The sequence below is a fragment of the Triticum urartu genome, chromosome 5 (assembly GCF_003073215.2).
Source record: "Triticum urartu cultivar G1812 chromosome 5, Tu2.1, whole genome shotgun sequence".
NCBI classification, from domain to species: Eukaryota; Viridiplantae; Streptophyta; class Magnoliopsida; order Poales; family Poaceae; genus Triticum; species Triticum urartu.
Window position 1 is genome coordinate 588,390,035 of NC_053026.1, and position 14,033 is coordinate 588,404,067.

The 14,033-nt window shown below is 44.5% G+C and overlaps 1 protein-coding gene across 1 annotated transcript; it reads right to left on the reverse strand.

Annotated features, from left to right (window-relative positions):
- Window positions 1–1,731: 1,731 nt before the first annotated feature.
- Window positions 1,732–4,311, reverse strand: LOC125506168 (zinc finger MYM-type protein 1-like). The gene is made up of 2 exons (XM_048671030.1): window positions 4,128–4,311; window positions 1,732–4,049 (listed from the first exon to the last, which is right to left on the reverse strand). The coding sequence occupies exons 1-2, from the start codon at window positions 4,214–4,216 to the stop codon at window positions 2,585–2,587; spliced, it is 1,554 nt and encodes a 517-aa protein (XP_048526987.1). The 5' UTR covers window positions 4,217–4,311; the 3' UTR covers window positions 1,732–2,584.
- Between the last annotated feature and the right edge of the window lie 9,722 nt (window positions 4,312–14,033).

Here is a 14,033-nt window from a genome sequence, read left to right on the forward strand (position 1 = left end):
AAATGGAAAAAATGGAAAGGAAAAAATAAAACCAAAAAACCAGCAACAATTGAAAGAAGTTACAAAAAAAAAACTAGGAATATGAAATATATGGGAAGCAGAAAGAATGTCGTGCATTAGAAAATGGGTGGAAAAAGACGACCTACCCATGTCGTTGGACAGGTGTGTGATTTGTACCATTAGCCTACGGGGGCAATATAGAGTGTGTGAGAATCGGTTGGTTGTACTATTCTGCAGTGGCTGGGCTTCTAGATTTTGGACATGGACTTCAGTGTATGGAAACCAACTTTGGGAAAGGCATGGGGTCCAATATTTTTGGTGCCACTATGGACGCCGCTGTTAAAGTGGCGGCCGCTGATCTATATCGCTCTTTTTATGTGTTTCGTCGTTTTTTTATAACCTTCTCCCTGCTTTATTACGTTGCAATCAAAGTTACAGCATTCATCGAGAGAGGGATGGACACACTAGAGGGTTGATCAAGGAAGTTGTTTCAAGAGGACCCGTAACCAAATTCTATAGTTAATGAGCAACATTATTACCTTCCCTAGCTAGGACAGTGCACAAAAGAAACAACGGGGAAATCACACTTCAAATGGTAGCAATCATCAAAAATTGCAGTAGAGTGTTGAGTGTTCTAATAGTGGTTCATGTTGGTTGTTGTTGCTACCCAGGAAGTGGCGGTGCAAAACTGAAAGTAGATTAAATTGATAACATCCGTACGATCTAGTAGCAGAGTGTTCTTGTAATTTTTTTTTTGTGAATTTGACTTCAAAATTCAAAATATTTACAAGGAATGAGAACAATTAGTTTTCCGTTAGTGTTTGAGTGTATGTTCTTACTATAATTTTAACTTATGAATTGTTAGAACTTTTCTTCAGTTCGTGATTTTTATCTCTAGTAGCCAATGACCCAATGTGCATGCGTACGGTGGTACTTAAGCCGTGCCCGCACATATTAATGGATGGTATGGTGGAGTGGTACCATCACGTTAATACAGTGCCATAGAGTGGCATATGCCAGGTCAGTGCACGCACGTACGATGAAAGCACGTGCAAGAAATTCTCATGTGCATCTGAATCACCATGTCCGAGCCAGTACGGCAGCCCACGGCGTGGCGCCGCTGATTCCTCCGCCGCCGTATCCGTCACCGAGCACGCCGAATGGGATGCTACTGCTCGCATATTCTCTCAGAGGGATATCTTCGGCTCTTTCGCCGCCGCCAGCTCTTCCACCGCCGCCGATCAGGCTGAGGCTACCCACTTTGCCTCCGACCCGGCCAAGCTGACCCGTGCCGTCGGGAACATGCCGGCTCCATGATTGTCCACAGACCAAGATGTGACTGCGGCCAAGCGGCTCCGTGCCACGCGGTATGTCCCCTATGCCCCCCACGCCCACGAACAGGTTCTCCTCATCCGCTGCGCCCATTTCTCCTGCAGCAGCGGCCGAAAGCGAGGCCTTCGCCTCACCCGGTCTTGTCCGCCGCCATGGCATGCACCGCAAGCGCGAGGCAGAGCAAGGGGAGGGATGTGACAGTGCTAGAGTGCTTCTTGGTATTGTGGAGCTCTAGATCCTACTCGCTCTCTCGTGTTGTTGTGTGCGTGAGAACATATGCTTCTGCTGATGCACTTGTGGTCTTTAAATAGTCGGTGGAGGAGAACACACGACGGACGGAAAGGGAGGGGTAGGTTGGGAGGGTGTAAATGTGGCGAGTGTTAGTGCTGTAGTGAATGCTTTTGCTTACAATCAGGTCTAAATTTTGCAAGAGCGGAGGTAGGAGAGGTAGACGAACAGATCCGTTACTCGTGTTTACTTATTTTTTGGGGCGATGCTTTTTTTTTTCCCTATCAAATGAAGACTGGGCTTCTGTGTGGGCGGCTCAAAGCACAACTTTGACAAAGTGCCAAGTCATTTTTATGCCAATTTTGTATTGTCAGGAGCAAGCCCACGCATATGCTGTTTACTTAGAAGAGTTTTTCTTAGCTGTTCAACTGCATCACCTTTCCTTTTTACTGCATACACATAGGCTGGTCATTGGCGAGCTGAGATATGCAGGCAAGAGCAGTGGCGGAGCCAGAACTTTTGTGGAGCCTGGGCAAGTTTAAGTCTAAGCATATAATTTAGAAATCAAGTCGGGTATTCGAATACACAACATGTAATATACCATCAAGCTTCGGATTCACAAATCCGCTCTAACAATGAAGTGAAAACATAACCATAATAGTCACACAAAATTTCATTTAAAGTGAGCTAATATTCAATATCCGCTTCATAGACCAAATAAAGTTGGTACATGACAACAAAAGATACATAGCCAACCATGCATAGATACCAACTCGCCATGTTGCCAACAAAAGTAAAGCTATATATACATACATATGTCACTACATGTGACCGTGCAATTTCTTCCAGCACGGTCAAAAGCATCTCTCACTTGTTCATTTTTTGCCAACAGAAAGACATACAATCAGCCTACAAGAACTGCAATACAAAAAATGAATTTTTAATTAAATAAGTTTAGTTGTGAGATGAGAAGTCGAAAGCTTGCAAGAATAGAGATGGTTGGAAGGAACATACCGACAGTGCACTAAAGAAAATTACGAGGCAAATGCCCTTTCCAAGACCGCATTGCAGTAAATGTTCGAATAATATCCTTATCATCAACTGACTTGAATAACTCCCGCTCGGTGTAACATATCATCAAGTCATTGAACCATTCATTATTGATCTTGCTACGCAGTTTAGTCTTGATAATCTTCATTGCTGAAAAAGCTCTCTCAACAGATGCCGTTGACACCGGCAATATCAAAGCCAACTCAATAAGTTTGTATACCAATGGAAATACCAAATGTTTCTCAGTTTCAACCATCTTCATGGCCAAACTTTGAACACCATCACAAGTAGAAAAAGAAGCATGCCTTTTCACTTGACTTATATAAGTGAGAAGCTGCTCTCTTATTGTTCCACGGTCATCATTGGAAAAGTCATCATGATAAATTTCAGTAAGATGTGCAAGCTTGTCAACATTAAACTTTGAGAAAGAATTATTGGGGTCAAGACATGAGAAGCAATCAAGCACACCATTAGCTCCTTCACTAAAGCGGTGGTCCACCTCCACGCATATTTTGTCAATAGCAACATAAAAAATCTCTGCACAGTAATGGTGAAGATTAGTGATAGTCTTCCCTGCTCTCCTTGAGTGACCACGAACTGGTATTGCTTCATCCATGTTTGGCACTGGAATACTATTAGCAGCACAAAATTCTTGAACATCACAAAATAAATCATCCCAACCACTCTCTCTTAATGTTGCCAGCCGAGGTTTGACATCATCCACTAATTCCATGGCAAGCACAATATTAAGATCTTTTCTTTGCAAGACTTTTGAGACCTCATTTGTGATGCCAAACAACTTCAACATAAGCTTTAGAATGAAAGCAAATTTAAAGCTCTCCATTTTTTCTATCAAACCTGCTGCTTGAGATGGCCCACGTCCATGTTCATCAACCGTACTAAGTACATGTAACACAGAGGACCACATTTGATTCAAACGAAGCAAAGTAGTATGATGGTAACCCCATCTAGTGTCACCTGGCCTAGCAAGAGTAGATGATTGGTGCAATCCCCTTCCTGTAGATATCTCACCACTCTCAAGTCTATCCAGAATATCTTGGTGTTGTGCCTCTGTCAATGCATCCCTTCTCTTGCAAGATGTAGTTGTTGTGGTCACAATTAAGGAGATGTACTCAAAGAAATCATGAATAGATGAGCAACTACTAGCAACAGAGACAACCACCAACTGCAAACGATGAGCATAGAAATGAACATAGAAAGCAAAAGGGTTTTCATCTATGATCTTTTTCTGCAAACCATTAAACTCGCCTCTCATATTTGAAGCACCATCATATCCTTGCCCTCGTATCCTTGAAATAGATAACTTATAATGATCAAGAATACCATAAAGAGCATTCTTTAGTGACTCAGATGTAGTATCTTTGACATGGTGAAGAGCAATAAATCGTTCCACAACCTTTCCTTTGTCATTCAAAAACCTATATAAAAAAGAAGGTTAGTGCACAACATAGAGAATAAATGACAAACAAATAACGAAAGAAAGTGAAATTACTAACCTCAACATCACCGCCATTTGCTCTTTCACAGATATATCACGTGATTCATCAATAAGCACAGAGAATTGTTTATCACCAAGCTCTGCCATGATCCTATGCACAGAGAACTGATCGGTAACTTAATTAACCAAAAATCTCCTCATCTCTGAAATTTAATGATCAAGTTTGAAGTTAGTTACTAAACAAGCTACAACAAGTTCATAGTACAGAATTCTTTGTATTCAGTTTGAAGGTAAGAAAAATTTGCATGAATACCAGTCTGCAAGTTGCCATCTTCTTACATACTTTGATTTTGTAGTTCGAATAGCCAACAAACAAATACAGTTTCTCTCTAGTAATGAATTCATGATCATCCCCAACGATTTCCCCCTAAATTTAAGCCCTTACCCCTAAGTCCGACCTTGAAATCTCAGACCATGTATAATCAGTATCTCGATCCATACTTCACATCAATCCTACTTCCCAGACCAACTATTCAGACTTCAAAGATGAGAGATCCTTGGACCTAAATTCGATGGAGATTTCTTACCGAAGGAAGCCGAGCCGAAGCCAAAGCCAGATGAGAGGAAGGAGAGGTTGAGGAACGACTGGAAGCATAGACTGTGTGGTAGCCTGGTGTCGCTCGCCGCCGGAGCCGGAGCCGTCTAGGGTTCAGCCGCCGTCGCCGCCCTCTGTCGCCCAGTCCCTGCGCTAGTCGTGCGTGACAAACGAAGACACGAGAGAGAGAGAGAGAGAGAGAGAGAGAGAGAGAGAGAGAGAGAGTTGGAGCGACCGAAGGAAGCCAGCGCCCCTTTGTTTCTTTGTTTCGGCGGCCTGGGCTGATTGCATGTAGGCATGTAGCCACATACTAATCCATTTGTTGATTGTTGGGCTGTGAACCTGAGAGAAACGAAGGCCCATTACTTTTTTTGCCCGGGTAAATTAAGTTACCGATCAGTTTAGCCCTTTATTTAATCTGTCTATCGCTGCTGCTAGGAAAAAGCGAGCCCGGGCAGGTGCCCAGGGTCGCTGGGCGGTGGCTCCGCCACTGGGCAAGAGAGAAAATTGGGGATGGACATGGAATTGTGTCCCCGCAACTGGGTACCAGGAAATTGTTGGTAATGTTGATTGTTAGATCAAGTGACAAAGTTTGGAGTGAACATCAGAGAAAACCATGGTACAACTTAGGCAATGAAGTTGGGACTACTTGAGGAAAACCCTCCTTTCCAAGAAAAATATGTTTGGACTATTTTAAACGTTACTCACTCGTTTTCCCACATAACTTAAATTATACAAATATTGTAGGGCCAATGCTCACCTTGACTCCAATGTTTCGTAACAAAAGAACCCCTATAAGGTTCATCTTGGCCCCACTATCTCTTTAGAAAGAAAAACAAAAGTGACCTGAAGCTCCACAGCTGATTAGAGCTTAAACAATTCATAACTTCACTAGTGGAGAAAAGACAACATTGTAAAGCACTTTCACATTAATATTGGCCAACATATACCAACAGGTTCTTTGAAACCTCATTAGAGCATCTCTAGCAGATCCTGTAAATCACGGTACCATAAATTTCGTTTACGGGATAATATAAAACTATTTTGCGGTACCATGGAAGGTACAACAGAGCAGATCCTTCAAGCATACTGCATAACTTGAACATAGAAGATACACATAGTTCCCGCCACCAAAGTTCGCCGGAAGTTCATCGCACAAACTTAAAACATACTAGATTAAACCAAATCTAAACTACTGATCCTTCTTCTTTTTTTTGACCGGACTACTCATCCTGCTTCTTGACATGGAGATGGAACTCCATCGCGGAGTTGGAGACAACGAAGGCAAGGTTGAACTCCTCCTTGGCTGGCTCGAGAAGCGTGGCGGCGCCTTTTTCTCCAGCCACGATCACCTCCTTCACCTTGGTGAGCTCGTGCTCCGCCTCGCGGAAGCACTTGGTGGTCGGCCAAAAGATGTCGTGGAGGAGAAATCCCTCCACTCCCTCCGGCCGCCACTGGGAGAGGTCGTCATGCTCCCTCGCCTGCAGGCACCGCCATTCCTCCACTGCGGGGCGAATGGCGGAGCTCCCGGCCTCGTCGTCGTGGTCGGCTCGCTTGTGCGGCTGCGAGCCGCCCCCTCGCCCCCACGCCCGCGTCCCTCGCTCGACATCGAGGCGGTCGAAGAGTTACTGTGCACGCGGAAAACACCGGCCGGGGGAGAGAGAGAGACATTACGGCATAGGAGGGTTAGGGATTTACCAGATAGGAACCCTAAAACGCGCCAGATCCGGTAAAAGCATCTTAGTAGACCCCGTATAAGCTCGCGGGCCTTAAAATCCCTGCCGATTTACAGGATACGTGAAAAGTTCGTCCCGAGCAGATCCTGTTAAAATAGCTCGTCTCGTAAAAATATACAGGCACGTAAACCCTTTTTTTACTCCTTGTTTGTTGGTGAGGAGTTCCTATAGCGATGGCGGGTTTCGAGGCTTGCTTGATGACATGCGAATTGAAGGGGATAACAAGGAAGAGTCCAGCAGCACCTTAGGGAGCTCGGGGAACATATGTATGAGTTAGGCGCTAACCGAAAGAGAGGGGGTCGGGGCACGGCGTCGGTAGATCGAACTCGGGGAAGGCGAAAAGGGCACTGACGATGTAGAGGTTCCTGCATTAATTCCTTCTAGGAGGACGACGAACAAGGCTAGGCAAATCTCCGTGACACGACCACTGATCCCGGAGAGGTCACTCACTGCACAAACAATGACCTGCGGTGGTGATTCCGCAAACTGGGGGCCGCGTGCTTCCTTGATGTCCAGGACGGGGGAATCGACTAGATCTTGAGGGAAAATGAGATCATGATGATGCAGGCACACCGCATGGCCCCTCAGGCGGATTCTGGCAGGCTTCTGTGGTGACCAGGGGCGGGGTTGTCCCTGCATCCCTCCCCGCATGGCACCACGGAGGAAGGCAACGCAGGCCGAGGCTCGAGTAGGCGGGACCTCGCGAGGTTGGGAGTTGTCCCCGGGCGTTTCCCTTCACCGAGAGGTCCACCAAAGTGAGACTGAGCGGCTAGGCAAGGTGGCGCGTCGAGGTGTTCCCGGCGGCCACGCAGCCTGCTGAAGGAGATGCCGACCGCGACAAGGGAAGGTGTGAGATTGAGGATTTGAGAAAAAAAGATTTGATTTTTTTTATTTAGACTGACATGTGGCTCCCATGTGTCATAACACCCAACTTGCCAGTCAATCTGAAAGAGTTTGACTATGGTGCCACATGAATGCTCACAAGTGGGCTATCCCTTACATAACAGGATTTAATTTCGGGGAAATCAAGGCATCGTCAATGCATAGCCTTAGGGTGATGCACCGTAGTCAATATTTTAAATAGCAGATAGCGAGCTGATATTGGAGTGGGTTACGCATAGCGGAATGCGGATATCAGGCGATATTGCGGGTGCTATGTCCATAGCGGATTTCTAAAAGCACTAGATTATTGTATATATTTCTATACCATTAACAAAAGGTAATGCCATTTAATTACAGCAATAGCAGTCCCTATTGCGGTAGTGCTGTTGCGGATGCAATAGCGAGCCCTATCTTCGCTATTTAAAACTATGCCTGCAGGCCATGTAGGATCAGATATCAGGAGAAATATGTTGGACTAATGTAGCGGGACCTTTGCAGGGACGGATGCTTGGAGAGAAAAAGTGTGGTCCGATGTAAAAAGCTTAAAAGTTGAAGTGAAAAGTAGAGATGCATGAAATACATGTGTAGGGGAGTCTCTATTTTCTATTCCTTGATAAGGCACATTAATGATAGCTTGCATTAGGTAGAAAAATATCAATGTAGATGTCTCAAACTATTTTTTCTCATGAGGCATATGTATTCATATGCCATCACAGTTTACGACTTCAGTGACTAACACGAATTCGTAGGTATTTGCAAATATTAAAGCAAAAGTGCTAGTTTTTTGACTGTCAATCAAAAGTGATAATTCTGTGACACATACATGTAAAGTGGTAGTTTTTTTGCTAAATACTCAAACCGGAAGGACTTCAGGCAATAATTACCAAGTGATCTTACTAGTCGTTGCAGACTTATTACTTTCACACAAGTGACTTGGAGCATCTACAGCCGCAATCTGCAAATCCAGGCAAGCACTGATCAACACTTCTTAAATCTTATTGTCCACATCTGTGTATCTTATTTCTGGTACCCTATGTCCATACTAAAGCATGCAACATAGAACTAAACAACGTAGATCTTCAAACAAACATAGAATTGGATATAGAAATGTACATCCCGATCACAAAAAGATCACCAATGGATCTCCAAAAAATGCCAAATTTCACATAATTCACATAAACGACGGAGAAGTTTAAATTGGATTACTGAAAACTTGAAATAAAAAATGGAGACGGCGGAGCTTCACCACTTCCTCACCGGTCCTTTGCCCTTCTGGTCACCGGCGCAGCTATAGGCGTCGGCGGCTGGTGGAGGATCGTCCGAGTTGTCGGACGAGGAGCCTTGGTCATCGTAGTCGTCGGAGGTGTCGGAGAGGATGATAAACCCTTTCAACCACCAGACGGAGCTGTCATCCTGCTGGTTGAGCTTCACGGGCCGAGCCGCCTTCGCTGCCTCACGCTTGGACTGCTCAATGGCAATCCGGAACGCCTTGGCGTTCTTCCGACGGAGCCGCCACGTGTTGCTACCTTTTGAGCACTTGCGTTGGTTTTCCCTTTAAGAGGAAAGGGTGATGCAGCAAAGTAGCGTAAGTATTTCCCTCAGTTTTTGAGAACCAAGGTATCGATCCAGTAGGAGGCCACGCACGAGCCCCTCGCACCTACACAAACAAATAAATCCTCACAACCAACACGATAAGGGGTTGTCAATCCCTACACGGTCACTTACGAGAGTGAGATCTGATAGATATGATAAGATAATATTTTTGGTATTTTTATGATAAGGAGAAATAAAAGATGCAAAGTAAAATAAAAGGCAAAGGAAATAACTAAGTATTGGAAGATTTAATATGATGGAAGATAGACCCGGGGGCCATAGATTTCACTAGTGGCTTCTCTCAAGAGCATAAGTATTCACGATGGGTAAACAAATTACTGTTGAGCAATTGATAGAATTGAGCATAGTTATGAGAATATCTAGGTATGATCATGTATATAGGCATCACGTCCGAGACAAGTAGACCGACTCCTACCTGCATCTACTACTATTACTCCACACATCGACCGCTATCCAGTATGCATCTAGAGTATTAAGTTCAAGAGAATAGAGTAACGCTTTAAGCAAGATGACATGATGTAGAGGGATAAACTCATGCAATATGATGAAAACCCCATCTTGTTATCCTCGATGGCAACAATACAATACGTGCCTTGCTGCCCCTACTATCACTGGGAAAGGACACCGCAAGATTGAACCCAAAGCTAAGCACTTCTCCCATTGCAAGAAAGATCAATCTAGTAGGCCAAACCAAATAGATAATTCGAAGAGACTTGCAAAGATAACCAATCATACATAAAAGAATTTAGAGAAGATTCAAATATTGTTCATAGATAAACTTGATCATAAACCCACAATTCATCGGTCTCAACAAACACACCGCAAAAGAAGATTACATCGAATAGATCTCCCCAAGAGAGGGGGAGAACTTTGTATTGAGATCCAAAAAGAGAGAAGAAGCCATCTAGCTAATAACTATGGACCCGTAGGTCTGAAGTAAACTACTCACACTTCATCGGAGGGGCTATGGTGTTGATGTAGAAGCCCTCCGTGATCGATGCCCCCTCCGGCGAAGCTCCGGAAGAGGCCCCAAGATGGGATCTCGTGGATACAGAAAGTTACGGCGGTGGAATTAGGGTTTTGGCTCCGTATCTGGTAGTTTGGGAGTACGTGTTGGGTAACGTAGCAATAATTCAAAATTTTCCTACGTGTCACCAAGATCTATCTATGGAGAAACCAGCAACGAGAGGAAGGAGAGGATCTACATACCCTTGTAGATCGCGCGCGGAAGCGTTCAAGAGAACGGGGTTGATGGAGTCGTACTCGTCGTGATCCAAATCACCGATGATCCTAGCGCCGAACGGACGGCACCTCCGCGTTCAACACACGTACGGAGCAGCGACGTCTCCTCCTTCTTGATCCAGCAAGGGGGAAGGAGAGGTTGATGGAGATCCAGCAGCACGACGGCGTGGTGGTGGAAGTAGCGGGATTCCAACAGGGCTTCGCCAAGCGCTGTGGGAGGAGGGAGATGTGTCATGGGAGGGAGAGGGAGGCGCCAGGGCTTAGGTATGGTTGTCCTCCCTTTCCCCCACTATATATAGGGCCAAGGGAGAGGGGGAGGGCGCAGCCTTGCCCCTTCCTCCAAGGAAGGGTGCGGCCAAGGGGGGGAGGAGTCCATCCTCCCCAAGGCACCTCGGAGGTGCCTTCCCCCTTTAGGACTCTCCCTTTTCCTCTACTCTTGGCGCACGGGCCTCTTGGGGCTGGTGCCCTTGGCCCATATAGGCCAAGGCGCACCCCCTACAGCCCATGTGCCCCCCCGGGGCAGGTGGCCCCACCCGTTGGACCCCCGGGACCCTTCCAGTGGTCCCGGTACAATACCGGTGACCCCGCAACTTGTCCTGATGGCCGAAATAGCACTTCCTATATATAATTCTTTACCTTCGGACCATTCCGGAACTCCTCATGACGTTCGGGATCTCATCCGGGACTCCCAACAACTTTCGGGTTACCGCATACTAATATCTCTATAACCCTAGTGTCACCGAACCTTAAGTGTGTAGACCCTACGGGTTCGGGAAGCATGCAGACATGACCGAGACGTTCTCCGGTCAATAACCAACAGCGGGATCTGGATACCCATGTTGGTTCCCACATGTTCCACGATGATCTCATCGGATGAACCACGATGTCGAGGATTCGATCAATCCCGTATACAATTCCCTTTGTCTAGCGGTACGATACTTGCCTGAGATTCGATCGTCGGTATCCCGATACCTTGTTCAATCTCGTTACCGGCAAGTCTCTTTACTCGTTCCGTAACACATCATCCCGTGATCAACTCCTTGATCACATTGTGCACATTATGATGATGTCCTACCGAGTGGGCCCAGAGATACCTCTCCGTCACACGGAGTGACAAATCCCAGTCTCGATTCGTGCCAACCCAACAGACACTTTCGGAGATACCTGTAGTGTACCTTTATAGCCACCCAGTTACGTTGTGACGTTTGGCACACCCAAAGCACTCCTACGGTATCCGGGAGTTGCACAATCTCATGGTCTAAGGAAATGATACTTGACATTAGAAAAGCTTTAGCATACGAACTACATGATCTTTGTGCTAGGCTTAGGATTGGGTCTTGTCCATCACATCATTCTCCTAATGATGTGATCCCGTTATCAACGACATCCAATGTCCATGGTCAGGAAACCGTAACCATCTATTGATCAACGAGCTAGTCAACTAGAGGCTTACTAGGGACATGGTGTTGTCTATGTATGCACACATGTATCTGAGTTTCCTATCAATACAATTATAGCATGGATATAAACGATTATCATGAACAAGGAAATATAATAATAACTATTTATTATTGCCTCTAGGGCATATTTCCAACAGTAGGTAGGTATATATAGGAGGAAGGAGTACGTCAGTGGAGCAACAGGAGGCCCACGAGGGTGGAGGCCACGCCTGGGGGGGGGGTAGGCGCGCACCCCCTACCTCGTGGCCTCCTGATTGATGTCTTGACGTAGGGTCCAAGTCCTATGGATCATGTTCGTTCCAAAAATCACGTTCCCGAAGGTTTCATTCCGTTTGGACTCCGTTTGATATTCTTTTTCTGCGAAACCCTAAAATAGGCAAAAAAACAACAATTCTGGGTGGGCCTCCGGTTAATAGGTTAGTCCCAAAAATAATATAAAAATGTATAATAAAGCCCAATAATGTGCAAAGCAAAATATAATATAGCATGGAACAATCAAAAATTATAGATACGTTGGAGACGTATCAAGCATCCCCAAGCTTAATTCCTGCTCGTCCTCGAGTAGGTAAATGATAAAAACAGAATTTTTGATGTGGAATGCTACTTGGCATAATTTCAATGTAATAATTGTGGTATGAATATTCATATCCGAAAGATTCAAGAAAAAAGTTCAATATTGACATAGAAATAATAATACTTCAAGCATAATAACTAAGAAATTATGTCTCTTCAAAATAACATGGCCAAAGAAAGTTATCCCTACAAAATCATATAGTCTGGCTATGCTCTATCTTCACCACACAAAGTATTTAAATCATGCACAACCCAGATGACAAGCCAAGCAATTGTTTCATACTTTTGGTGTTCTCAAACTTTTTCAATCTTCAAGCAATACATGAGCGTGAGCCTAAAATGGTGGTTGTGGAGGAGAGAAAAGGGGGAAGATAGTCTCACATCAACTAGGCGTATCAACGGGCTATGGAGATGCAGACTAAGGCATAGCCTAGTGGTGGGAAGGGGCTGATGCCTTCCCACCCATCCAGGTTCATGACTTGGTACTTGCAATTTGGGTTTGTTGCACCAATTATATTGTAGGGGGTTCCCTTACAGTCTTTCTATCAAAAAAACGGGCTATGGAGATGCCCATCAATAGATATCAATGTTTGTGAGTAGGGATTGCCATGCAACGGATGCACTAGAGTTATAAGTATATGAAAGCTCAACAAAAGGAACTAAGTGGGTGTGCATCCAACTCGCTTGCTCACGAAGACCTAGGGAATTTTGAGAAAGCCCATCATTGGAATATAGAAGCCAAGTTCTATAATGAAAAATTCCCACTAGTATATGATAGTGATAACATAGGAGACTCTCTATTATGAAGATCATGGTGCTACTTTGAAACACAAGTGTGGTAAAAGGATAGTAGCATTGTTCCTTCTCTCTTTTTCTCTCATTTTTTTATTTTGGCCTTTTCCCCTTTTTTATGGCCTCTTTTTTTATTTGGGCTTCTTTGGCCTCTCTTTTTTTCGTCCGGAGTCTCATCCCGACTTGTGGAGGAATCATAGTCTCCATCATCCTTTCCTCACTTGGGAAAATGCTCTAAAAATGATGATCATCACACTTTTATTTACTTACAACTCAACAATTACAACTCAATACTTAGAACAAAATATGACTATATGTGAATGCCTCCGGCGCTGTACCGGGATATGCAATGAATCAAGAGTGACATGTATGAAAGAATTATGAACGGTGGCTTTGCCACAAATACAATGTCAACTACATGATCATGCAAAGCAATATGACAATGATGGAGCGTGTCATAGTAAACGGAATGGTGGAAAGTTGCATGGCAATATATCTCGGAATGGCTATGGAAATGCCATGATAGGTAGGTATGGTGGTTGTTTTGAGGAAGGTATATGGTGGGTGTATGATACCGGCGAAAGGTGCGCGATATTAGAGAGGCTAGCAATGGTGGAAGGAAGAAAAGTGCGTATGATCCATGGACTCAACCTTAGTCATAAAGAACTCATATACTTATTGCAAAAATCTACAAGTTATCAAAGCAAAGTATTATGCGCATGCTCCTAGGGGGATAGATTGGTAGGAAAAGACCATCGCTCGTCCCCGACCGCCACTCATAAGGAAGACAATCAATAAATAAATCATGCTCCGACTTCATCACATAACGGTTCACCATACGTGCATGCTACGGGAATCACAAACTTTAACACAAGTATTTCTCAAATTCACAACTATTCAACTAGCATGACTCTAATATCACCATCTTCATATGTCAAAACAATTATCAAGTATCAAACTTCTCATAGTAATCAACACACTCATAAGAAAATTTTATTATTAATCTTGAATGCCTAACATAGTTAAAGCAAATTACCATGCTGTTTTGTAGGACTCTCAAAATAATCTAA

Excerpts from the sequence above, each read along its gene's own strand:
- LOC125506168 (XM_048671030.1), bottom strand. The coding sequence starts at position 4,216 with ATGGCAGAGCTTGGTGATAAACAATTCTCTGTGCTTATTGATGAATCA. Across the intron at positions 4,050-4,127 it reads CAAATGGCGGTGATGTTGAG|GTTTTTGAATGACAAAGGAA; the intron begins GTTAGTAATTTC and ends TTTTTTATATAG.